Source organism: Danio rerio, chromosome 23 (assembly GCF_052040795.2).
Source record: "Danio rerio strain M-AB ecotype USA chromosome 23, GRCz13ab, whole genome shotgun sequence".
NCBI lineage: Eukaryota > Metazoa > Chordata > Actinopteri > Cypriniformes > Danionidae > Danio > Danio rerio.
The window spans coordinates 7,993,000-8,013,377 of record NC_141043.1 but is presented as its reverse complement, the minus strand read 5'-3'; the positions used below and the strand labels follow the sequence as shown (position 1 = coordinate 8,013,377).

Below are 20,378 nucleotides of genomic sequence, written 5' to 3'. Positions count from 1 at the left end.
AAGACCTCGTAAAAAATGTGATTAAGACTTTTTAATACATTTTAGGGCCTTAATTTTCTCATAATTGATTTATTAACTTTTAATACTTTTTAAGACCCCGCAGACACCCTGTAGTATGATTGGAAAAAGTGGAGGGTGAGTAAATGGGTGAAATTTGTGGGTGAACTGCCCCTTTAAACATAATTCGGCATGTATATATATATATATATATATATATATATATATATATATATATATATATATATATACAGTTGATATCAGAATTGTTATCCCCCTTTCTTTCTCTTCTAAATATTTCCCAAACTATGCTTAACAGAGCAAGGAAATTTTCAGAGTATGTCTGATAATATTTTTTCTTCTGAAGAAAGTTTTATTTGTTTTATTTCAGCTAGAATAAAAGCAGTTTTTAAATTCTTGAAAAACATTTTAAGGCCAAAATTATTAGCCCCTTTAAGCTATATATTTTTTTGATAGTCTACAGAACAAACCATTGGTATACATTAACTTGCCTAATTACCCTAACCTGCCTAGTTAACCTAATAAGCCTAGTCAAGCCTTTAAAAGTCACTTTAAGCTGTATAGAAGTGTCTTGAAAAATATCTAGCAAAATATTATTTACTGTCATAATGGCAAAAATAAAATAAATCAGAGATTAGAGATGAATAAGTAAAATATTATGTTCAAAAACGTGTTCAAAAAATCTGCTTTCCGTTAAACAGAAATTGCGGAAAAAATAAACAGGGGGGCTAATAATTCTGACTTCAACTGTATAAATAATAAAAATAATAATAATTACTTTTGCGCACGTCTCACCAGCCAGCATCATTCTTTCCCCTTTGCTCTTGTTAAGAGCTCTCCGTTTATTCTCTAATCACAAAGTTGAAGTGAAATCCTGCTTAACCGGAGCTGAGAGTGCAGATGTGTCACCCGTGGATTACGGTGAAGGCACCCATCGCTATTTAATCTAAACTATGGATTTAAGTCTGTCTCAAAAGCATCACTATGATGGATTTCAGCCACATGACATGATTTTCTTGATTTGTTTACACTCATCTCCGTCTCCTTTGACTGTCTAGCTGTAGCAGAACTATCACAGATCATTCATTAATCTCTTGTTCCTCTTGCGGTGTAACACTTTAAAGCAAACCGTCTCTCTAACCTGTGTGTAAATGATGAGCTGTTGGGCTTTATGAATGTTCAGAATGAGTGGCACCTGAGCCGGCGAGGTATTACAGAGCCCAGAGGATGGATTAATGGGGCCGTGGCATTTCAGAAGGCCCCGAAAATGTGGAGTCGGCTCTATGGCCCCAGTTTATGGTGAGATTTTAAAGAGCCCTTTGCGCCTCGCAGTTCTGTTTATTTGGCTTGAAATTTGTAGAATGAGAGAAAGCGAGAGCGTTGAGGGGGGAAGGATGCACAGTAGTGCTGTTGTAGTCACTTTTTAGAAGCGGCCTGAAAGTTGATAAATAAGCGTTTTGTTCGTGTCTGCGTGGGAGTGTGTGTGTGTGTGTGTGTGTGTGTAAGGGGCATTGGAAATGCTTTTACTGACAATGCCCTACAGCTTTCTAACTCTGATGACTGGCATCCTGCCTGTCTTTTTCTGGGTTATTGCTGCTGCACGGAGTTTTAGGAGGCAAATCAGATCTGCCTGCTTTGTTTATTTTGTGCTTGCTAAGAGAGAAGGGCAGATGTTAGAGCGGGAAATGAGAGAGAGAGAGAGAGAGAGAGACATGTTTAAAGGCTCTTCTTTTACTGACAGCAAACTCTTTCTCTTTCGCTCTCCTGCTCTTTAACTCTCTCTGAGAGCGCGAGGTGAGTTTTCCTGGCCTAAAAGAACAGATGGAAGCCTCCTTTAAAGGAAGAAAGCGCCAGATTGAGATGAAGGTAAAGGAAATAAAATAAAAACGAGGACAGAAAAGAGCGGAGATGAGGCAAAATGAGGAAGGCATTTGTATGGAGTCAATCTACAGCCATATACTTGCAAAATAAAAGAAAGTTTAGCAAATAAAAAATCAAGTATTGAGCAAAAAAAAAATAATTGAAATAAATGAATAAATGCAAATCTTCTAAAATCGCAAAGCGAAAATAAATTTTTGAGAAATAAAATTTGTTTTGATAAGAACTACAAAGGGAAATTTAAGTTTTGAAAAATAAAAGAAATTTTGCAAACAAAGAACTGCAAATAAAAAACTAAAATATTTGCAAAACATTTTTTATAGAATTACCTTTACAAAAACCATCCAGTCAATTGCAATGCTCATTTTGATCTGCTTTTTAGTCAACCGTGAGTTTGCGATGCTATTTTCAATTTGCACCTCAGGTTTCAGCACGTTTCACTTTGTCGCCCTGATTTGACAAGGGGGCGGAGTCAAGGGAACTTGGGCATTTATGGCAGGCCCAAACCTACTGGACTGTGAGACTACCTTGCTGATACTGTGTCTCCAGGTGATGACGTGGCTAAATGGAGGCAGGTCCGGGCTATAAATACGTTTTGCAAATATATATAGTTTTTCTTTTTAAATTGCAAACATTTGAGTTTGTTTGCACTGCGTGATTGTTATTTGCTGTTCTTTTTTTTTTGTTTGTTTTGTTTGCAAATTTCATTTTTATTTCTCAAAACCTAATTTTCCCTTTGCTGTTTTTTATTTTTGTTAGCAAAATACATTTTTGCTTTGCAATTTTCGGAGATTTGCATTTATTTATTTTTTGCTCAATACTTTCTCTTATGGCCCTAGATTGACTCCATACGTATGTTTCTTACCTTTCAAACCAAAATAAAACAATATACCAAAACTGAACATTCTTATGAAGTTGGTGGTTCTTATGATCAAAGAAGTGGAGATAACGGGAGATGAAAGGGATAATGGCATCTGTTTTGTAAGTGTTTTGGTTTATGGTTAGATTGCAACATGAACAAAATTTTGGTGAAAGAAAAAAAATGTTAAATAAGTTAATAAAACAAAACAAAAAATACAGGTAGTTTCTAAAAACAAAAAAAGTTTTTGTATACATTAGTACTGAAAAAATGACCAAAAAAGTTATAAAACAACATTTGACAATTATTTATAAAAATTATATAATATTTCACATCGCCATGCTGAAAAAAGTTAACTAAAGTACTAAACTAAAATAAAAAAACTTACATATAACACATGACAAACACACAACTGAACACTATAGTTATTAAACATAATAGTTAAAGTATAAAATTCTATAATATATCATTTCTGTAAATGCAAAAACTACACTATCAAATATAACTATTCAATTTTTAAAGCTTACAAAAGGAATATAAGACTATAAGAATATGTTTATAGTCTGAGGTAGGGATAAACCGATAAACAATATTATATCGAATCACGATAAAATCAATGACAATGATAAGTCAATGACAATGATAAGCAGAGGACTTTTTTACTCTATAACAATCTTAGAGCCAATCACACAGCAGAAATAAGCAAAGTGTGTTGATATTAAGAGATGTATTGAATTTTCGGACCCCTATATGTTTCCGGCTGAAAATATGTTATGCCATTTGGTGAACCTTCTAACTTTTGTGGCTTTAGTTATTGTTGGGGTACTCTTTTAAATCTGGAAGCACTAACAACTTATATCAAAATATCCATGGTTATCGTTTAATATGGAAAACAATTATCGAGATTACATCGCCCAGACCTAGTTTGTGGTATTGTTGACTTTTAAACAGAAGTCTCAGCTGTGAGATTTCACAAACAATGGCTGCTCTGTGCTTACTGATGAACGTAACGATTAGTTTAATACAACCTACGCTTGATAGCACCGGGAGAATTCATTAAATATTTTTTTGCATGAGATTTTATTGGGATCCTCTTTTATCATTTTATCACTCACGTCTATCACATGTGTGCTGGATGGGGGAGGTGAGAGGTGGGATGGAGAATGGCTTTATGGAGAGATGGACTATTACCCTGATGAAAAAAAAAAGAAAGAGGAGGGAGAAAAAAAATCTGATTTATGGTTGATTCATTATTTACTGACCAAATTCCCTCCCCCAACACACTCTTGTCTTTGTGACCCCTCCTCTCTCCTGCACTCCTGACTGCTAAAAGCTCAATAAAAATGCACAAATGTGATTGATTCTAATAGCAGACTGACAGAGCTTCCAGCTGGGGTGCTTTAGCATGCATATGTATGCACGTATGTGCGAATGTGAGTTTTTTTTCGAGTTCTCTCTTCTCTCTTTAATTAGAAGTGCAGGGGTCACATGTGTAAAAGGCACAGCCCCCATCATGACCTGTCAAACTGTCACTTCACAAATACCATGCGCACCTTTCAGTCAACACATAAACACACCGTATATGTGCTGTCAGTGTGTTCTATTAGTTAATGCATTTAAGCTCTAAGATAAATGTCACTTTTTATTTCTTTATTTTTGGTGTATATGTAGGTCAGTGACACTTTTTGCAAATTAATTTGACTAAAAATACGTTAAGAACATGAATTTTTTTGTTTGTGTTTTGTTTGTGTTTTTGCACAACATGAAAACAGAAAATAATAAATAGTAACTGTTCTGATTTCATTCATTCATTCAGTTTCTTTTTGGCTTGGTCTATTTATTAATCTGGGGTCGCCACAGTGGAATGAACCACCAACTTATTCAGCATATATTTTACGCAGTGGATGCCCTTCCACCAACAACCCATCACTCATTTTGCACACATACACTATAGACAATTTAACTTACCCAATTCACCTATAGCACATGTCTTTGGACTTGTGGGGGAAACCGGAGCACCCGGAGGAAACCTGTGCAAACACGGAGAGAACATGCAACTCCTGCCTGGGCTCAAACCAACAACTTCTTGCTGTGAGGTGATTGTGCTACCAACTTCGTCATCGTGCTGCCCTGTTGTGATTTAATAATGATACAGTTTTAATTAGTCATTTAGCATCTTTCATTATTAATTTTTCAAATGAGTATATATATTTTTGCATTATGATGTATGGAAGAAATTAAGACACCACTTGCAAATTATCTTACTGTATTTAGGTAATCTTACTGTATTTTTTTTATTTAATAATGACATTTTCTACAGATTTCAAACTAAACAGTGTAATCTAGAGCATAAATTGAGAATTGATCAAAATAATAAATGTTTTCATCAATAATGTTTATAAAAAATAATGTTTATTCCACCTGATGTACGTTTTATTAAGGATTGGTATTTCCTTGTCTCAAAAGGAATATAGAAGTACTTAAGTTTTTTTTTGTTTGTTTGTTTAAACTTCCCTTCAAAAGCATATTAAAACTAGGGAATGCACTGTTATAGACTTTTAGGCCGATATCGATAACCGATAACTCTTTAGATTTGGAGGCCGATAACCGATATACATACACCGATAAATATAAATATTTAAAAATGTTATATTTTCATACAGTGAACAACTGACTTTATTAACAACAACTTCATAAAAGTCTGAACTGTTCTTAGAATAGCCTACTTAAAGCAAAAATAAATAAATAAATAAGATTTAAAATTGCAAGGTGATTCTATAGACCTATATTCACGATTTCACATGAATCAATATGCCAAAAATAATTTATTTCCTTTTCTTTATACCAAATTCACAAGCAACTTGACTGTTGCATAAACAATAATAGGTTAAATAAAAAATAGGATTTAATAAGCAAACAAGTTAAACAAATATATTTGAAATAAAATGAAATCGTAAATGGGCATCCTGGTGGCACAGTGGGTAGCACAAACGCCTCACAGCAAGAAAGTCGCTGGTTTGAGCCTCGGCTGGGTCAGTTGGCGTTTCTGTGTGGAGTTTGCATGTTCTGCCCGTGTTTGCTTGGGTTTCCTCTGGGTGCTCCGGTTTCCCCCACAAGTCCAAACACATGCGCTATAGGTGAATTGAATAAGCTAAATTGTCTGTTGTGTATGTGTGTGAATGAGAGTGTATAGGTGTTTCCCAGTGCTGGGTTGTGGCTGGAGGGGCATCCACTGGGTAAAACATATGCTGGATAAGTTGGCGGTTCATTTCGCTGTGTTGACCCTGGATTAATAAAGGGACTAAGCCAAAAAGAATATGAATGAGTGAATGAAAACAAAAATGAAAGAACTAAGAACTGAAACCAACTCAAATGTTGGTTATGAATAAAACGTGTTACAGTAATGTACGATTGTTAGTCGCTTGGTCATTGCATACACAAAAAGGTATATTTCATTTATACACATGTAATATTTTTCCTGAGGCAATTTAAACCAAAATACATGATCTCTATAAAACATATCTACAATGATAAGGAACATGGTTACTTACTGAGTTATTAACGAACAGCAATACCACACAAACTTTCTGGGAATAGACTTATAGTGCACAGGACAAGTTTGACCCACGCATGTGTAAGGCACGCAGTAAAATATGTAATCTATCAGCTTAAAGACATCGGCCTATTTTTGATATCGGACTGGTAACATTAAAAATAGCATTTATCGGCCAATATCGAAATGGCTGCTGATATATTGTGCATTCCTAATTAAAGCAAATATGAAAACATGCAGTATTTTCTCATTCATTCATTTATTTATTTTTTTCAGCTTAGTCCTTTTATTAATCAAAGGTCGTCACAGCAGAATGAACCGCCAACTTGTTCAGCATTTGTTTTACACAACAGATGCCCTTCCAGCTGGAACCCATCACTGGGAAACCCATACACTCCCATTCACACACATACACTATGGACAATTTAGCTTTTTAAGGATGCCAACTGACCCAGCCGAGGCTCGAACCAGCGACTCTTGGTGTCTTGGTGCTACCCATTGCGCCACCGTGACACCCCAGTATTTTCTCTTTTTTAAATTTTAAATACTTTGTTTATCTTTACTATTGCTGTACTTATACATCATCGCCCCATGCAGGTGTGTGTTTGTGCACTTGCGTGCCGCTGTTGGGATGTTTGTTGTGCTGAGGCTGCTGTATTCAGATGCAGGTGGACAGGTGATGAGATGATCTGGCCATTTCACTGCTGAATCAGTGCGTTACAGCGTCCTAACCCAACGCTTCTTTTACCCTCGCTCCGCAAAACTCCTCCAACTGCCAGCTTGGATGCTGACATGACATGTCTTTTTCCTTCATTTTCATTTTCTCTTTCTTTCTTTCTCCCTCAAACAGAAAATGAGTACCGGGGGAAACTCCTGAACCAGCGCTGGACGCGAGGAGACAAGATCAGCCGCTGCCGGCCCTCCCTCAGACTGCAGAGCCGACCAATCAAAGTGAGTCTCACCAGCCAAACGGCACGCACAAACACGGGCTTCAAGCCAAGCTGGCACAATTAGGGGCAAAAGAGGACTATACGTTTATGACATTCATCAGTTCTGTCTGTCAGCACACTGTGAAAGGAAGTCGGCGTTGTATTACCGCAATGTGCGCAGTTCATGCCAGCTTGACCTAGAATGGGTTTTTGGCAGAGCAAGCTAACCCCCCTCTGAATGAGCCGAGGTTTTTAAAGTGTCCTGCGTCCCGTAATTATGAAGAATCGGGCTGTTGGGCTCAACCTAATTTCATTTTTAGAGCTTTCTTGCATTATTTAGGAAAAACTGGAGAGGTTTGAAAGCGGGGATGTCCTTGAGCTGCTTTTGTTTGCTATCTTTCATCAACATAAAAGAAAGTCTCTCTCTCTCTTTCTCTCTCTCTCATGCTCTTTCCTCCCCCCTTTGCTTTTTTCTGCTTAGGTGTGTGTTTTTGCCTTTAAGTGGATGCGTCCCTTTTTCTCCTCATTCCCTCTTTCCTCTTCATGCTTTTTATTTGGAACGGGCCACGTTTTCCACCCATCTATCTCTTTCACTTTTGCATTGGGAAATTCATTGGAAGAGATTTCTAATGGGGGCGCCGGGAAAGAGAGAGGGAGAGAGAGAGAGGGGAAGAAAAGCAAGAGAGTCTTCACTCTCTCCCGGGGACCCATAAATGTAGTTTTTTTCACTCTGATGGAAAGAGTTCATCTGAAGCGATTGATTTATCGATCTAATTTGAAATGTTTAAAGGGTTGCAGTTGCAGGCAGCGCTTTTAAGAGCATCCAATTAGATAATACCAAACTCCGACTGATCAGCGTCATCCAACTGTGTGCAAAGGAATCAGAGCCGAGCGGCTTATTCTCATGCTACCACATGCTCTTAAAAGAAAACACACACACACACACAAGAGAGACGAGAATCGAGCACAAACATAAACCTCTTTCGCTTGTCAGTCAGGCTGTTAACTTCACTCTCCTGATGGATGGCTCAGATCTCCGTGGTGACCGGATCGGCCTTCTTTAATTGGCCGATGTTTTCCGCAGGTAATTTTGGAGATGTCAGTAGTCCTGTCACTCCAGTGACGGTTGCCACGCCAGGCCTGGTTGCGTCCTTTTCTTGTAAATGTGAAAATGAATAAAAGCCTCATTTATGCGCACCGGAGGAGGAGGGGTGACCTTCTTTGTGAAGTCATTGCCCCCAGCCTGCAATTTACATAGAGCTGTCAGAAGAGCACGAAGGAGCGACTCCGTCCGCTTGTATGGAGAAGAGAGGGACACAATTAATAATGTAGCACACGGCCCGAAGGGATGCGTGGACGTTCTCGCTCTCTAAGCTGTAAAAAAAAAAAAAAAAATGTAAATAAAAAAATAAAGAACTGTTGGCTTTATTTTAGCGCTTTCATTTTCCTGCCAATTTCTTCCTGTTCATTTCGATGTCCCTGTGCTCTTTTTCCAGTTCTCCCTCCTTCTCACAATCGCTCACTCATTTCTCCGCCAAGCACCGTAATTAAAAACGCCGGGGAAGGACAGGTTTGAAAACATTAAAAGGCCTTTTGAACGCTATTACGAAAGAAAGATGACACCGTCTTGCTCGTCACAAACACCTTCGCGTGCAGATTTAATGAGGCGGAATTTGAAATAAAAAAAAGAAATGCGCTCACCTATTGGAAAGAGATGCGTAGCTATGGTTACACAAACATGAAAGCGGTGCGGGCTCCCTTACGGCCTGTTTGATTCATGTGTTGACACTGAGGAGATGCCAGTGAAAGACTAGGGGAAGCTACAGTGGGGAAAGAATAAAACGGCACGCATCTGCCCCTGGCTTTTGTGCCTTGGGGTCAGAGTGGTCACAAAGCTAGTTTGGGAGATACAGAGAGGGCATAGAAGACTCGCAGATGGGCCAACCCGTACAAACACAACGCTCAGTGTTTGTGTCCGCCGTCTCCCCGGGGCTTTTTGATCATCTCTGTGAGAAAACTTTCCTCTCAGGGTTGAGCTCCGAGTATCGGCTCGCATAAAGCAGGCTTGTTGCTTGAACATGTGCGTGCTTACGATCAAACCACCCCTGGGAGAGGAAGAGAGACTGTCTGTGCACCTGTCTGTCCGGATACACACACACATACAGCCGAGTTCCATCGGCAAACTCCCTCAAATCAAACACAACACACTCATTATCCGCCCGTGCTGAAAAGTCGGCAATCAACAGGAAGTGGCACTGCCAGAGAGAGTGTGCAGGGATAGAAAAGCAAGAGAAAAGGAGCGTGTGAAAGAGAAACTCCTCTGTGGAAGTGCAGTGTGCCCTTGCCAGCTCCAGCGCTGTATTAAAGGCGGCAGCTGGGAGCAGGGTGAGCAGCGCTCGCAGAGGGTCAAAAGGAGAGAGTTTCGTGGATTTTCAAGGATTCCGTTCCATTTAAATCGCAGTAAAGTAATCAAAGCTAATGGCGCCATTGTGCCGCCAGAAAAGATCCAATGGCTTTACAGTGAGCAGACTTCCCTGCGTCTCTCTCTCTCCCTGTGTGTGTGTGTGTGAACGAGATTGAGAGGGATTGACACCTGCTCCTTTTGTGCCAGAAAGCGCAGCGAGCGTAGCGATTGGGGACTCTGTGCGGGAGGAATTACAGTGATTCTGAGTGCCCGTGTTTGTATTATTTCTATCGCTGTGGTTAATATTGCTATTGTAATTACCACTCGAGCTTGCCATGGGGCCGTGAACGCAAATGTGCTCCTCCAGCAGATGCCATGCACTGCTGTTTTACTCTGTGTCCATCCAATCAGATTGATTGTTTAGGGCCTGTAAATTAAAGCTGATGAGGGGGAAGAAGTCACTCCAGAATGTACTGGTTTCACGGTTATTTTTGTTTGTATATAATTTCTCTTTATCTGTTACTCACTTTGTCTGCTCTCCTTCTATATATCAGATTCAGGCCCTGTTTACACTAGTGTGTTTTAGTTTTAAACGGTCGTTTTAGAATGAAAACAATCCACATCCACTGTAGCGTTTCACCTAGCGTTTCTGAACAGCTCTCCATCTACACCAAACTACTGAAAACACACATCATGTGACCATAAGCACAAACACTGGCATGCGCTGCAGCCTATCTAGCCAGATGAGAGCTGTGCTTGTCGGAGTGTTCATCAAGGATCTAACGCTGGATCTAAACTCACTATATTTGCTAAACGTGATCTTGTTGTCTTTATCTAACAACATATTCCCCAACTTACTTGTTCTTGGGTAACGTGTTTTGGCTGAGCGTGAAGATAAGTTAACAATTAATGGAATCACGTACATTCTGTATATTGACTGATCGGTTGCCTTAATTTAATTATAATGTATAAACTTATTGTACGTTATACTTTTATAATGGCCATTATTGATTAATAAAACTGATATTCAGCAAGAGAGGGCATGTTTCGTATTTTTAATGAGAATGAAAAGAGGCAGGAATGTTATAGGCTCCGTATTTTTTATAAATACGGTGAAGATGCGCTCATATATGCAGCACACTGCCTTAACGTTTTTGTTGTCTGTTAAGTTGTTAATATCAAAATGAAAACAGCAGTTACATATCATGTTTTCATTTTATTGTGAAACAACGTATCCAGGATGATGTGAATGAGGTTATTAAAGTACACTGTTCCCATTGAAGATTTACCGCCATGTCCTTGGGAGTCTGTTTTCCATATCAAACTTGCAAAGTCTGAATTTACAAGGAGAGGATGCAGGGCTGAACTGTGTGTATGATACTTAACATTGAGGGAAAAGCCCCAATCAGAGAGGCGAATGTCGGCAGCCCTGCCTGTTTTCAGATGTCTCCGTTTTCCACCATGTAAACAGCGAGTTTTGATGAATTTAATCCGCTTAAGATCATAATCGAACTAAACAGAAATCAAATAAAGACATTTTAGTCGCAATATTGAAGTGCAGTACAGACATGTAAACTATTACCGTTGTGCAGGATTTTCACTGAATTTTGTGACAGGATATTCCATACACACTGGGGAAGCAATAGTTGTTGTAAAAAAAGTAACGTCCAGTTATCCTCTCACGGTTTGGAGCACCCTGTGATCCGCGGTTCAGAATAAGCATTATTAATATTGGTTTGTTTATAAAAACAACTGCAACTGCCTTTGTACGCTTTCAATTACCTGGACACAAAAACATAACAAATGCCATTTTTTGTTGTTGCAAAGACAATCAGTGGTCATGAACAGGCGGATCGAGGTCCGTTTCCAGACCCAGAAGCGTCCCATACAGTCGTGGACATACAGCAGGTCTGTTACTTCAGTCCTGCTCCTTCTGTGTGTTTATCCGCATCAGGTGTGCACCCGATCACTCCTGCTATTCACTCTGTTTTACTGCTGTCTACTAAATTTCTTAGAAGTTTTCTTCAGTTTTCTTATCGACTGATGTTCCCACTGAATTATGAGAGAAGAGCCAAACGCTTTCTCTTTGCTTAAGTTTCAATCACTACGATGGTGCTAAGTGTAATGGAGCTCTCTGGAATCATAATAAAATCATTTAAAAAATGATTTTTTTCCTTCATAAAGCAAGCATAATGTAAACAAAACTAATCAATCCTTTAAAAGTGCTCAATTATTAAGATGTGTTGACAATTATTATCTGCAGAATTGGTTGAGACTGTTGAGTCAAGATGTAAAATAGAAAAGGGGTAAATTTAAGCTTATTTTCTTAAGCAATTTATTTGAACAATTTAAAAAATGCCATACTTTTATCATTATTATTCTTATTGATCTTTGAATTGTTCTGTACTGTATTCATTTTTTCTAAGCATAGCACAAACCATACTGAAACCATGACCCTAAAACCTTTATACATACCGAATCGTGAGTATATTGAACCATTGCACCCATAATACACACACAGCTGTTTGACAGTATTCTCTGCACATACAAAGTCAGTAAATGACCACAGACAACTGCATCAAGAAATGATCAAGATGTTTTTTTTTTTCCAATGGTATCAAATTCCACTAAAACTACCCTCTTCCAGCCATTCATACTCGCATCCATAATCTTGTTTGTCATGGAGGGCATTCATGAAATGTGCCTGAACAAAATTGAAAGTGCCAAACTGCAGTTAAAGTCAACAAATTAAAAACGAAACTCTAGAGGAATTTCAAAATTTCATGAAACTCTAGAGGAAATGTGGAAAGTGTGGTGACGCAATGACGTTAATCGAATTCAACGCAATCTTACACCAATTCGGAACTTTTTGACTTGGGGTCATACGATCTAATTCGTACAATTTAGTATGATTTGCTCATTACCCAATTACGGTTGGGGTTAGGTGCCACGCCTCCTTTTTAAAATCGTACGTTTTCGTATGACTGAACTCCTAAGAAACGTAAAATACTTACGTTTCCTCGTGAAATCAGGCTGATCGGATTATGTGCAATAAGATGTAAAACAGGATCATTAAAAAGGAACATTCAAAAAGCAACTCATGTAAACACCTTAATCATATCATTGTCTTATTCAGATTGGGGCAAATAATTTGATTACTGATGTTCATGTAAACATAGTCAATGTCTGCTTAACCACCCCAATTATCACATGAAAACGTACTTATTTTATATATTGTCATAAAAGTGGCAAATATTTGTAGGAATTAATACAATTTTCATGGAAATGTACAATATTTGAAAGGAGACATGCCCAAACCAAACCTCTAACCCTATCACTGGGCGATAAGCAAAATGTACTAAAACATAGGAATAAGGTTGTAGATATCAATACAAATTGGCCATTAAATCAAAGATTTACAAATTGCATTGGCTTTCTCCATCTCTCTGTTCATCTATCATTCTCTCATAGCGTTTGCAGTATAAAAGGAAAGATGATCTCAGTGAGTATTTACAGTATGAATGTGTGCTTTTTATATATTATTCATGACTTCTCATTAATCTGAATGTATGGTGAGTATGTGTGACCCTGAGTTAGCTTGTGTGTATATCGCTGTAGTCTTGACTCTCTTCATTTCTCCCTGGCAGATGAGTTTGGATACTGATGACAAGCGCACTCGCACACGGTCCAAAGCAGGAAGAGGTCAGTGAACTTCAGCTTTCTCTCTCTCTCAGCTCTTTCTCTTCGTCTCTCACCAACTCATTTCTTTCACTGGTCAGCTGAGCATGTCTTATATGTTCGCTCTAGGCATATCTAATATTTTAGCTTCTCTGAAATAATCCTACTCTTGAAGTCTCTGGAGGTCCTTTTGCAAGAAATCCTTTTTGCTGTGTAGCCATCAGTGAGTTTAAACAGAGCTCTTTTGAGAGAGAGCAAACGCAGAGTCGAAAGTTAAAGAAATGCTTTGAAATGTTACAGTTTTATATGCATGAGCAGATTAAGCAAGCGTTTGTTTTTAGAGGAATGATCTGGGTTCAGTTAAAGTTCAGCACTGTGGACACACTGTCAGTTACCACCATCAGCAATTCTGACTCATGCCTCAGCTTGTAAAAAATGTTAATAATATTACACATGCAATGAAAGTCTACAGGTTAAGGCATCCGGGAGGTTTAAAGCCATTTGATTTATTTCGGCCATACAAAATGGTGTTTTATTTGAGCTGTTAAGCTGTCTAAACCGTCCTTTTAGCAGAAGGGCTTCTGTAGTCAGATGGATATCTGGTTATGAATTATTAATTTATGCAGGTGGAGTTTTGATACAAAAGTCCTGTATTAGTGTTTTGAGAATGGGTGTATTGTGCTTTATAGCAGAGATGCCCAAAGTAGGGCCCGCGGACCAAAGTTGGCCCATTGTAACCTTTGATTTGGCCCACCATCCCATCTGAAAAGAAAGTGGGGCGAATCCCTTTAAAAGAGATCATCATTTCTAATTTGACAAAACCTCTTTGTTTGTTTGTTTTTTTTATTCAAGCAAACTGAAATGAAATGTTTCAATTAAATGTTGTAAATAAATCTGTAAAATATGTAAATAATGTCATTCAACAGATAAAGGACTATGCAGAAGACATTGAGCAAATCGAAGCGATAACTACAGTTGAAGTCAGAATTATTAGCCCCCCTTTGTTTTGTTTTTTTGTTTTTTAAATATTTCCCAAATTATGTTTATCAGAGCAAGAAAATTTTCACAGTATGTCTGATAATATTTTTTATTCTGGAGAAAATCTTATTTGTTTTATTTCGGCTAGAATAAAAACATTTTTTTTTTTTTTTTTAAAGCCATTTTAAGGACTAAAATTTTAGCCCCTTTCAGCTATATATTTTATCGATAGTCTACAGAACAAACCATCGTTATACAATTACTTGCCTAATTACCCTAACCTGCCTAGTTAACCTAGTTAAGCCTTTAAATGTCACTTTAAAATGTATAGAAGTGTCTTGAAAAATATCTAGTAAAATATTATTTACTGTCATCTTGACAATGATAAAATAAATCTAGATATCTAGATAAATATTTGAAATGAGTTATTAAAACTATTATGTTTAGAAATGTGTTGAAAAAAATTTCCCTCCATTAAACAGAAATTGGGGAAAAAATAAACAGGGGGGCTAATAATTCATGGGGGCAAATAATTCTGACCTCAACTGTAGAATGTTAGAGTTATAAAGTAGAGAAAGTTATTCCTAAGACCTTTTACAATTCATTTATGGAAAGTATTTTGTCCTTTTCCTTTTTTTGCTGGTTTTCCTTATTGTACATAAAAAACAAGAACCGTCTTCAAGGCATCTTGTGCTCAAAGATTTTAGGAGTTCCCCTGCGAAGTCTTGCATACTACTATGAAAAGCAGGTGTTGAGGATGGCACATAAAATACTAGGAGACAGCACACACCCCTCAAACGATCATTTGAGTGGATGCCCCTTAAGACAATAAGATGTTCCACAAATCGTTATAAATTTACTTTTGTGCCTGAAGGAACTTGGTTAAATAAATGGAGTTAATTAATGGACTAATATTTATTATTATTAGATATTATTGTTTATTATTGTTATTAATTTTTATTTTATTTTATTTTTTGTGTACTTGATGTTAAGTGTCGGTGTTTATTTTGTTAAGCGTGTCATTCTTGTTATATGTGATGCACCATTATGTCTGAATGAATTGCCCCAAGGGGATTAATGAAGTTTTTAACTAAACTAAACTAAACTAAATTAAACTAAACTAAACTAAACTAAACTAAACTAAACTAAGCTAAACTAAACTAAACTAAACTAAACTAAACTAAACTAACTAGTGTTATAAATTAGATGTTTTTACTGTCATATGTTCATAATAAAATACAAAAAAAAATTATGCTGTATTAGCTCATGTTTTCTAGTTATTTTTAAATATTATTACATAAATTCAGAAATTACTCATGGCAACTATATTGGCCAACTAGCCTCAGTCAAGTTTGGTTTTTGGCCCTTCATGAGAAAAAGTTTGGACACCCCTGACTTATTGACCTTTTTCTTCAATGCGGACGTGCGCTTGTTTTTGCGATTGTTTTAGAACTTCTGATTCATTTGCCTATGGTAGAAATAAAGAGGAATAATAAATCGCAGAAAACGGTCAAACTACTTGCTCTACAAACAATTGTGTTCATGATTATACGGACAATATATATATATATATATATATATATATATATATATATATATATATATATATATATATATATATATATATATATATATATATATATATATATATATATATGTATGTATACAGAATAATATAATAAGAAAATATCAGTTTGCAACATCAAGCATCAAAACGAGCTGTTTTCAATGTCTAAAAATGAAGGGAAGTGAATAAGCCAAAGGATTCGCTCATACGCGAACTAAAAGGTGAATAGTCTCCTATCCTGGTGCTAATAGTTTTAAAGCAGATTAAAGTTATATTTATGGTTTTGTTTAATCAGTTATTTTAGTTTTAACGCATTAAACGCAGGACATTATTTTTAAGTCAACAAATTTCTTTGTTGCTTTGACCATTTTTATTGTTCTGAAATAAATTGATTAGATAGAGCTTGTGGGTTTTTTTTTTTTTTTAAACGTCTGCAGTTTTGCTCTGATTCCACCACTAAACTCAACTGGGACAATTAATCATATTTTCGTGCTGATTCTTGCATATTGTACTTTTTTTCCATCATCAAGGCTTGATGCTTTGGCTGACTCAGGTGTTTATGTGTATGTATGTATATGCACTATGCGTGTGTGTGTGTGTGTGTGTGTGTGTGTGTGTGTGTGTGTGTGTGTGTGTGTGTGTGTGTATTCTTGGTAATGCAGTCATGAATGTTACTGCACACGGCCTCCTGGGGTCTTAATGTATTTGTGATTTATTGATTGTGGTTCTATGCAATTATTTTGTGGCTGTAGATTTATTTTTCTGCACCTGATTGTCTCTCTTTCTGCAGTTCCCTCTGAGATTGTTGGACAGGAGCTGAGGTAAAAAGAATTTTGCATTTTCATCTGCAGCGTTTTTGTTCGTCACGTTTTAAATCCATGTTTGATCATGTTTTTGGCTTTATTTGGTGCACAATGCATGTGCTTTACAAACAAACCCATTTAATGTTACAATCAACCTCATTTTCAATACTTATCAACACAATGACTGACGTCAGCACAAATCTACTAACTGTGAAGAGGCCACGGGTCATTTATGCATGATCATTTGGTCTTTTGAGTAATTGGTTCAGAGCTCCAGTATTTAGACCCAAATCTGTGTGTGAAGGATTTGAAAGCATCATATCCTCAGCTGGTGAACTCATTCTTCGCATTCTCCTCTCATGGTCAAGTGCGCTATGAAGTTTACAAGAGTGGTATTTATAACAGCATCAAACACACTCTCTAGTCGTCAGGGTCACTGAAGCTGTTCACGGCCGTTTTCTGTCACAGATCTTAAACAGAGCTCTCCTCAATAGACTGATGCTTTTATACTTGAGCAGAACAGAATTATAAATGCTTCAAGGCATGATATGACATGTACCTGGTTTAATATTTGCTATTGATATTTTTTTTTATCTTTTTTGTATAGGCGAAAGGCAGATATGGGTATTTAAGGATCAAAGCAGTTTTTAAACCATAGATTAGAATGCGTCATCGATTTTATTTTCACTCAGAAAATACTATCATACTTTTTTTTGCCATCATTTGCCCAAGATATTGATTAAAATGTAATTCAGTGTAACAGTAGTTCATATAGCAATAACTGGTCAGCAGTGTTGGGTGTGATTGCTTACAAAGTAACTAAATGTGATATTTAGATTACTTTTCTGCAGAAAAAAAAAGTAAAGTATAGGTATTACCTTTCATTTTTAGGAAATTTAACTAATAGTTACTTATCATGTGCTTGTCTTCGATACTGTAAATAAATTCAACAGTTCGAGATAAAACATTTCAGAGAAAACAGATTAATTGTGTTTATTTTTTTAAGAAGGTTTCATTTATCAAGATGATTAATCATGCTTAAGAAACAACTGAGTCAGACATTTATGTCAATATATCATAAATAGAAAGTTGTGTGTCATTGCTTAAAAAATGTTTTGTGTTTTGATGCATATAATGTTTATTATTCTTTTTTTTTTACATTTCTTAAGCTAAAAGGTCCTGTTTGGCTCAAATTTAAAGTAGTACTACAAGTTTGTAGTAGTAATAAGTAATTAAGGGCTCTATTTTAGCGATCTAAGCACAAAGTCTAAGCGCATGGCACAAAAGCATTAAGGACGTATCCGAATGCACTTTTGCTATTTTAAAGACGGAAAAATACAGTTTGCGGCCTGGCGCATGATCTAACAGGGTTGTGCTTATTCTCTTAATGAGTAATGGGTGTGTTTTGAGCATAACATGCATTAAACCAATCAGAGTCTCATCTCACATTCCCTTTAAGAGTCAGTCTATTTACATGGCGGAGTTTGTACAGTAAGTGGAAAAACTGAACAGTTCACTAGCGAGAAAACAGACCACCTGCAACGAGAATAAAGAAAGAGCGTCCTCCATTCTGCCTCTTTACTTTCTTTCTACTTTTACTCTTTACTCCTTTACTTTCGTGGAGTAAGGAAACGGTGGAAACTCACTCCACTGAAGACATCCATTAGCCTACATCTTTAATTTAGTTTGTTAAGCGCAAAGATTTGTTCAAAACTGTTTCTTAATTCAGTTCTAATTTCCAACAAACGTATAAATGAACAATAAAAATGAAGTGTGATCAATAATGAGTTATATCCAAACACACATCCTAGTCTTATGCCCTATATGGTGATTCATACATCTCCAAAACACGACAGGTGGACAAATCTAAGTTGTTTTGATTAAAACAAATATAAATATGCATATGATGATAATATTGCTAACAATAATAACATTAAACAAAAGCAAATTGTCATGAATAAACTGAAAAAGCCCCCCGAAATGATGGCATTGAGGTAGTGTTTTTTACATCTATGTAGTAAATAATAATTTTTGTAAAATTTTAATCCTTTTTTTTTTTCATTTGTAAAGATATTTGTGTATTAAGCATTTGAACCTGCATAGGCGCATAATTAACACACTCTGCGCTGGTCTTTAGACCAGGTTTTAATTTGTCTATTTCAGTTTCTCAAAATAGCATCTATAGCTATCTATTGTAGACCTGAACACCAAGTCCAAAAAGTGGCACAAATGGTTTTGCTATTTAAACAACATAGTGCAAAACGTGAAAATTAGGGATGCGCTGGTCTGAAAAGACTAACAAATCACGCCAAACACATCTTGCGTCTTATTGCGCCGGGTGTATGATAGAGCCCTGAGTCACTTTTCAGACACAGTAATTAAAAAAAGACATTTAAATACGTATTTAATTATGCAATTAGTGACTAATTACTTTTCTGAAGTAACTTACCCAATACTACTTAAAGGTGCAGTAGGTGATCTTCCACAATGCTAACAGCTTAGCGTAAATCTCTGAATCACAGTCCCTCCCCTGCCGTCTAGAGCCACGCCTCCTTAAACCCTCTCTCGAGTGTTAAAAGCAACTAGTGCTCGTCCGGCGGCGTGCAAGCCAAACTGACATGCTATTTCACAGCGAATATTTAGAGCTGCATGGTAAACAATATAGGGAGAGACTAGGAGAATAGCGCTATTTACTTGTGTTTTTTGTTAAACTAATTAAGATCTACATCATTGATGCTGTAAAAAGGTCCCTTATGAAACTGAAAATAGTCTTATCAATTTTTCATCAAAAGATTTTAGTAGCTGAACAACACTTCTGTGAAGATATAACCCATTTGTAGCAATAACATCTAACGTTACATCAGCTTTGCGTGAAGCTAAAACAGTATTAAAACAGAACATTACCCGTCTAAGAGAAATCCTTCAGCCATTGTGTCATACTTTCTCCAGCGTTCAAAAGTAACTCTAATATTGATTCAGGTTTTTGAAAAGTTAATAATTAAAAATACAAATAAATACATTTAAATCATTTACTGTAATTATTACTATTGGAATGTGAAGAGACTTTCATCCAGCACAACAAAAAATGTTTCTGAAAACAATCACCTACTGCACCTTTAAAATTGTATGAGCTCCTAAACACTTACCGCTAGCTCAAAGCATTATCAAATGAGCCATTTGTGTGGAAGTTTGTGAATGATCATTGCTCCAGTGCATATGCATGGCCACAAAAACCATACATCATGATGCATAGACATTGCCAAACTACATGCGCATAAATAAATCAAATTTGAACCCCTGTGAGCTTGAAGATAAGATTTGGTTCAAATCTTGACTCCATTTGCTGGTAACAAACAAGAATGTCAATGAAACAAATTGACAAAATACCAGGGATTGCTGCAAAATGCGGAAGGGATTTCATGAAATGAAAGAAGGGCCGCAGCAGGAAACGTAAATCGATCACAGCTCCATCGTATTGACGAAGCAATTATTTTGCTAAATTTGAAAATCTATGTTTGTTTGTTTTATGCCGGCCGTGGAAAAGCGGCTCCTAATGAACTATTTAGCAAACAAGCGCAACAAAATCACAAAAGCAACAAAAGCATCTCTAATTTGACCCCCCTCTATCTGTTCAGCTGCCCCACTCCAGGATGCAATGGCACAGGCCATATCAGTGGCAAATATGCCCGACACAGAAGGTACGACAGATGA

At 36.8% G+C, this 20,378-nt stretch overlaps 1 protein-coding gene across 29 annotated transcripts in view; it reads left to right on the top strand.

Annotated features, from left to right (window-relative positions):
- The window catches only part of myt1b (myelin transcription factor 1b), a 211,324-nt gene that overhangs the window by 156,838 nt on the left and 34,108 nt on the right, over positions 1–20,378 (top strand). For 20 of the 29 annotated variants that reach the window (XR_015523186.1, XM_087306561.1, XM_087306575.1 and 17 more), the window contains 3 exons: positions 7,159–7,259; positions 13,289–13,343; positions 16,655–16,685. Coding sequence is in view for 28 of the 29 variants with exons in the window: in XM_087306561.1 (XP_087162687.1) it covers positions 7,159–7,259; positions 13,289–13,343; positions 16,655–16,685 (187 nt within the window). In the remaining variant the exon portion in view is untranslated. Of the gene's footprint in view, positions 1–7,158; positions 7,260–11,448; positions 13,144–13,288; positions 13,344–16,654; positions 16,686–20,302; positions 20,366–20,378 lie in introns of those variants that run through there. The other 9 variants (XM_087306560.1, XM_087306556.1, XM_087306568.1 and 6 more) reach the window with 3 other exon arrangements.